The sequence below is a fragment of the Apis florea genome, unplaced genomic scaffold (genome assembly GCF_048593485.1).
Source record: "Apis florea isolate Af1SG1 unplaced genomic scaffold, ASM4859348v1 contig_3496_pilon, whole genome shotgun sequence".
Taxonomy (NCBI): domain Eukaryota; kingdom Metazoa; phylum Arthropoda; class Insecta; order Hymenoptera; family Apidae; genus Apis; species Apis florea.
Window position 1 is genome coordinate 833590 of NW_028256773.1, and position 7258 is coordinate 840847.

Below are 7258 nucleotides of genomic sequence, written 5' to 3' on the forward strand. Positions count from 1 at the left end.
GCTAAATTTATGGAATTTTATACAGCGTGAGAAAATTGGGTGGAAAGAAAATGAACGAGGGAAAATTGATCGATTGGAATTTTTTGTCGTGAAAAAGATTTGTGCGTTCCGTTATCTATTCAATCCGAGAAATTTGATATTTACGTGTATATAGATGAGAATTTATTTCGTTGTAGAGAATGTTGTTATGTAGGTTGTTCGAAATCTAAGGTTTTAAAATAATTCTTAAATATTTTTATAATACAATTTCTCTATGTCGTTTCGAGTTCATCACTATACTCTTCTTTAATTAAAATATTTTAACTATCATATTCTAAATTTCTCTAAAAGCTTTCTAATCTTGCTTCGTACGAAACACAAACATGTTTCGATATTTAAAAGAATCTTAAAAAATAAAAAGAATACAACGTTGGATAAGACATTCTAACTAAGAAGGGGTATATACATTTGCGAATATTTTGTCGCGTAGCAAATATTCTTCAAATTTCTTCCATTCTTCGTATTTATTATTAATTTTGATCGTTTATGGAATAGTATTATGCTATTTGAGATAATCTCCAGCAGAAGAAACGATGCTCGGCCTTTCTGTTACGTAGGTGCAGCAACTTCCACGCAAACTTAATCTTGCGTGACTGATGAGAAATGTGCGCCGCGTGGTTTTAACCGATGACGTTAGAGCTTTGTTCGTGTAATGGAATTGCTATTTGTTCGCTATATTAGTGTACCGTTTCCAGATTAATATTCTACGTGACGATGGACGCGTTTAATTGCTACCGGTCAATTATAGAAAGTGGATGGACCTCCTCCCCTGTTTATCAAATGGACACTTTGTTAAACTTGGCGCGAAAGAGTTCGATATAAAGTTATAATCCGTCATAAATGGTGTATGGCCGCTCGTAAACGAAACTCGCGTTTCCTCGTATAGCTTAAAAAAGACGTAGAAAAGATTTAGTCGGAATATTCCAAAGAAAAGATTGCCGCAAAGATGATCCGTGCACGAATTTATAAGGATCTCGGTTCGGCATCTCGCAACACGATTTCGTTTCTCCGTTCATAAAGAGAATATAAATTTGATGCCTATGAAACGTTGTTAAAATCGAAATTTTCGTTTCAAAATTTCAAGATTCATTTTTTTTTTTCGCAAGACGGATTGGAAAGGATTTTTTTCTAATTTGGAGAGGAGAGTACACGCCTTATCAAGATCTACTATACGGTATCAACCGTGTTTCTGAATCCAGCTAGGGTAGTCAACTCCCCCTCCCCCCTGGCCTCTTTACAAGATCAGATTATATTACTTATGGCTGTACAACCTCACGGTCTTGTAAATTTAATCAACGATGCACTTGCGTGAGTTCACCTCGTGTCAGGATCGATTGCCGCTGTTCAGAAATTTCGCGAAATATCGGATGATACTACTACTACTACTACTACTACTACTCCTCCTTCTTCCTTTCCAAGAAGAACGAAATGCCAGGACCTCGTTCTCTTATATTTCTCTCTTAACAAGGCCCGCGTTTTTCCTCTGACACGATTCACCGATCCATGCCATTCGACTAATTTTTATCGATCCGTGTCCAAGATAGCGGTTTATTCATTAAAATCACGTCCCGTCTTGAAAAGGATGTTTCGAATCGCGGGGACATTAAAGGCGGTAACGGTGAATGATCATACGGAAAAGGTACTATCGCCACAGAATGACTCACAGGGACTCTCTCTCTCTCTCTCTCCCTCCGATTTTCTTTCCATCTCTTTTCCCTAGCTCTTTCTCTCTCTGTCGCCTCTACGATTCCACGTACTGCATCTGCATGTTAAGTTAGATTGGCTCCAAGAGAACTGAACCGTAAGCCACCGGAATATACGTTGTCTTCTCCCTCGCATCTTGGCCTTCTCCTTCTCCTCCTTCGTGATTCCTCCACACACACACAGAGCGTGCAAACATGGCCGTCGCGCACGCACACATCCCCCTGTGTCCCGACACGCACACATCCCCCTGTGTCCCGACACGCGAGCGCGTGTGCACCAATGGTATTTGCATATTTCAAATTATTTCGAGGAAGATGCTAAGTGGAGCGTCGCTTCTGTGCAATGGACCGATCTTCCCTTCATCTTCGTTGCTTCTTTTCTCCGTTCTCCATTCTCTTCCCCGCAACCCCTCCCATTACCCGTTCTTTCGGCGTCGTTTCGCTTTCGTCCTCTCTCATAAGTACATGAGTGCACACCGATGTCGCGGAATCGATCCCTCGATTCTTTCCCAACTGTGCAACCCCCCCGTGCGTTCTGTCGTCCCCCGCCTCGAAAGAATTAACCGGAGGAGTTTCACCTTGGCAAACAAAGCCGATAGGGAAACGTTCGTCCACCCGTCTTCTTTCTTCTTTCTATCCCCCTCTTTTCTTTGAGCCGACGATACCGATCCGGATTCTTTTAATATCCGATTACCGTCGAATATTTGCCCCGGCGAGTGTGGTGGTTGTTGTTGTCGCGCGCGGAATCGCTATTGGCTTAACCGTCGATGATTGGGAGGTGTTTGGAGAGCGCCAATTTCATTCGATTCGGGATGTTTGAGAGATACGAAAGGTAAAAAGTAGGATTATTACTTTTTTTTTTTTTTCTCGTGCGTTCAGAAAAGAGAATGACGAGTGCTTTGTAGATTTCTGAGATAGCCTTAGAAAATACACTTTTTCTTTTAATTATTTGAAAGGAAATTAATTTATTAGTTTTCAAGAGACACGTTCGAACGATTGTTGTAGCGTTTCAAAAAAAGGGAGAGAAAAACACAAAATCGGATCAAATTCTAAGACGGATTCTAGATCACGTTGGCACGATACGATGCATGATGTGTGGTGTAGCCGTCATTTTCCATTAGTAAGTATATTTAATAAAGCTCGTTTGGACGAAATTTTAATAGTGCTTGATTATTCGAATTTTAAGTGAAATCTTATTACTCGAATAACTGTGATTCATCGCTACAATTATGTAAACGTTCCTATAATGTAGCATATATTTTATTCCCCGTTACTGAATAAATGAAGAATTAATTTGGTAAGCATTACGCAGTTATCGTGTTTGCCGTAGATACGTTATTATGTATTTTAAGTGAAAATGTGTTTCGTGGAATCCTCTCATATTAACATGAACTTCTGTTTACTGAGCGAAATATCATACTTGGTGAGAAGGACTGGGCAAATTCCTATTAAAACGACCCGGTTGTACGAAGTTTCTTGTCCCCTGACAATTTCATATAAACGAACTTCTATAACATCTAATTATTAGCCCTCCTCTCGATCAAAGAATCCAAATTAATAGTAGAATCCAATTTTAATTCAAATGTATCTGAAATTCATCCCTGGCTCGTCAACTCAGAATCGGAGTTTATGTCTTTGAAAAGATATTTCTTATTTTCGCGTTATACCGATATAATCCTCGACTTACGATACATCGTACGATGGATCGATTCGTGTAGTCGTTTCACCTTTTTCTACCGTACGATTTGTCGTAAATTTGTTTATTGGCCGCTTCGTTACGATCGCTCTACGAGATAAGTAATATCGTAAACGTTCTTTTAATGTCCGCATCCGGTACTTGGCGCCGATGAAGCGGCTACGATACGTTTATCCATTTACACCGCTATTCGTACATTCTTTCGCGCGGCTATTACGACTCTCGCGAGATTAAGTCAGTCACGGTTTCTGAGGCATCGTCACATTCGTTTTACCGCGTCGCCGTACACTGTACTTTCGATTTTAGAAAACCGTTTTTTCTCGTGCAATGAAACGTTGTTTTGTTATTAATTTGTTATTCAGGCATTGATCGCTGAGATTATTACTCGGCGATCTTCAATTTAATCAGAGAATCGAAGATCATATTTTATGTTTTCCCTACAAACTATCGTAATAATAGAACAATGAAATAAAAATTAACAATATTATGGTAAATTATCCGAGTTTTACTCCAATTTCTTCGAGTATCGAACTATAATGTAGAAATAGTGAAAAGTTTCGAAGAGTTTCAAGGTTTCCATTCAATCTGATCTATCTCTAGAACAATGCGATTATTAAATAGGTTAATGCCGTAATTGTAAATTGATCAGGGTTGGCCATCGTTTCTAGGCCATGCTAAACGAGAAAATTTCAATCAACACATGACGGTTGGCCAGCTGGCCTGCTCGTAGTTTCTATATTTTGCGCAAACGTCGATGGAACTGGAATGGAATGGTAGCTGTACGATGTTGATGTCGTAATTCGTGTTGACCAGCACCGCGTTCACCGTGGGTATGTTCAGCTTATTGGCCAGATCGTCTTCTTGAAATTCTCCGGTTATCGGGTTCATTTGAGAGCAACGTGTTTTCGCCAGCACACACGCGGTCGTGTTCACGTATAATTGGGCTAACTTGACGTCCGTCACGTTGAAATTGGGGAACATTCTTACGGCCTCGCCGACGCATTCCCTGAGCTGTGCGAAATATTTGTCGATGAACCATTTTGTTTTTTGCTCGAGACGCAATTTGCAGTATATCGCAATAATCGAAGAATTCAATACCAATGCGGTTTTCTAATTTCTAAAAAGCATCTTTTATCATTTGCAATAAATTTTTACTTGCAACAATACTACTACATTCAGAGGATTGATTCCAGAGACGAAGACGAAAAATTTCATTTACATTTTTGTATTCGTTGAATTCCTCTTTGAGAGTTGAATCTCCAGTGCTGTTTAACAGTTCACAGTGTATTATTACAGCGGAAGAGAATAGGCAATGTAAATAAGTAAAATGTGATAGATTCAATGCAAGATTGTACATGGATATGAATGATGTAAAGGAATAATGATTAATGATCAGAATGAGAGAGAGTAGAAAAGTAAATGTTGCATTTCACATTCAAGTTAGTATCGTGTATATAACAAAATTGCAATAATAATACATATATACATATACTTACTAGATTTCGTTTCGTAGGCATTTCGAATCGAGTGATATGTACAAATTCATCGTGTATCTATGTACAATTCGGTTGTTTCGAAACAGTAAGATTTTGTGATTTAATTTTCAATTGTCTAGGATCGATGGGTTCAGCTCCTGGCCTTACGGTATTCGATTCTGTATTCCGTTCACGTATGATGCAAACAGCATTCACAAATTTCTTGTATAACTTAAAATAAAATATCGATACTTTTCTGGAAGTCGTCCTCAGGTTTGATCTTGTTCTTGGTTTAACTCGTGCATCCTATTTACAATTGCTTTTTCTTTATATACGAATTATTCGCGAATAAAATAACAAGATCGTTTTTTCTTCTATCTGTTCGAAGCATGCAAAAAATATTTTAAAGCATATCGCTAAAAAAAAATTGTACCATCTACTCACCAAAGTATCCTTGTTTACTTGACGAACGCATTCGAGAAACGAGCAATATATCGTCGTGGCACTCGTTCTTGAATTCATCATGCTCGTAGCGTTCTGTTGCGAAGATAGAAATGAATAATCGATAAAAAATTTTATGGGTAAATTTCGTAAAACTTACTCTCAAGTACTGTTGACAGTGGCCATAATCGGTGTTATTCAGATAAATATCGGCACAATTCGAGATAGCCATTAACAAAGGGTATCCAACGGTTTGACTGGTAGCCCTGAAGAAGCATCCGTAACACGCGTCTCGACGAGTTGTGTTTGATCCTTGCGATTGATTACACAATTGATTCAATAATTCAGGAATCCTCACGCTACAATCCATACGATAAAATTTACGATCAAATTGATGAATCGATTTACTATGTAAAGATTGATTGCTGAGAAAAAGCTTACTTTTTAATGCCGGTTATAGATCCTAAAAATTTAGATAAACCCTCCTGTACTAGCGGTTCCACCAAGTTGACAGACACGAGCAATATTAAAACAACGGATACACGTAGTTTCACCATCGTTATCCAACATTCATTGGTCATTTGAATGGGTATCCGTTCATGCTAGATGCTTTATATCATAGATGAATCTGATAGGAAGATCCGGGGACGTATAGCTTCCGGCAAATAAGCTTTGAGATCTCTATTTTTAGAGAAAACACCGTTTCAACGTTCTATAACGTCTGTATTGTTTTGTACAGTGATTTCAGTCCTGTTACAATTCGTAATTATTCAGGAACAGGATATCCTATATAAATAATAGCGAGATCTCTTATGTGAAAATTCACTTGATTGTTGTGTTGTTCTTGTTCCATCATTAATTATTATTATCCATTATAATAATAATTAAAGGGAATTTTGTTACAAATCATTTCTATTCAATATCACGAATTAACACGATTTATTAACAGTGGGTATTAAATTATTTATGAATATTCTTAATGTGAGTTATCAAATTCAAGAAGAAAGAATTGCAACAAAGTTAACTTTTTATCCAATAAATCGTTATTTTATATATACATAAGTATATTCAAAGATACTTATTTAATTTATCCTTCATACAAATTTAGAATAATAATTAAAAAATTTTATTCAAAAAAACAATTTCACATATAAAATACGTCTAATAGTAAGACAATCGTCCCTCGTCTGATCATTGGACAGAATAATCTACTGCAAACTATACTAGTTCATCTATAGAAAATTTTACCATTCTATATCTTCGAACGCATCGATGATTCAATAATTAATACACGAATATACGAGATACGTCTCGAACGTCATTATATTTTTTACAATTCATTCATCGTTACAAAAATTTCTCTGGCGTTCCAACTTTGTTTTGGTTAGAACTGTAATAATTCTCATTACCTGTGCGATCGTGTAGAAGCACGTCGACGACACGCCGTTGGGCGTCGTTGTCCGGTAAAAATGAACCATGGACGAGAGATCTGGGACGATGGAAGTCTCGGTGATGGGCGACAGCTCTCGTCGTTCACGGCACCAGCGAAATCGGCCGGTTTCGCGGATGCGATCGGATCTGTCTGACACGATTATTACGTGACGATATGAGGGAACCTCGTGTCGCTCTGGAAACGCGGTTGTATTCAACGTGGAGAACTATACTGGACCTCCATGGAGCATTTTTCCCGCGTGACGTGGCGTGTCGAGATATCGAATAGTTTTATTTCACGATGGAATTTTCGTTCGACGGCAAGCTGTTCGAAGAACAGCTTTATTTATTCTCGTTTTAATGAGAATGAAATCGTTCTAAAAATAATAAAAGTATGCGGAATGATTTAGGTTTTGAATCGTTGTTATTTTTTTCCTTCTATCTTTCGAAATACTCGCTCGATAAGCAAGCTA

The 7258-nt window shown here is 37.9% G+C and overlaps 1 protein-coding gene across 3 annotated transcripts; it reads right to left on the reverse strand.

The window, feature by feature from the left end:
- Window positions 1–2675: 2675 nt before the first annotated feature.
- LOC105736607 (uncharacterized) lies at window positions 2676–6167 on the reverse strand. Of its 3 annotated transcripts, none has more exons than XR_015293754.1 (5): window positions 5796–6167; window positions 5515–5713; window positions 5358–5450; window positions 4935–5219; window positions 4349–4449 (listed from the first exon to the last, which is right to left on the reverse strand). XR_015293754.1 is itself a non-coding variant. In XM_012491913.3 (4 exons), the coding sequence occupies exons 1-4, from the start codon at window positions 5933–5935 to the stop codon at window positions 4132–4134; spliced, it is 750 nt and encodes a 249-aa protein (XP_012347367.2). In that variant the 5' UTR covers window positions 5936–6167; the 3' UTR covers window positions 2676–4131. The 3 variants fall into 3 exon arrangements, 1 of the variants encoding a protein (XP_012347367.2); XR_015293753.1 differs by lacking the exon at window positions 4349–4449 and adding an exon at window positions 4628–4703; XM_012491913.3 differs by lacking the exon at window positions 4935–5219 and having other exon boundaries at window positions 2676–4449.
- Window positions 6168–7258: the final 1091 nt, after the last annotated feature.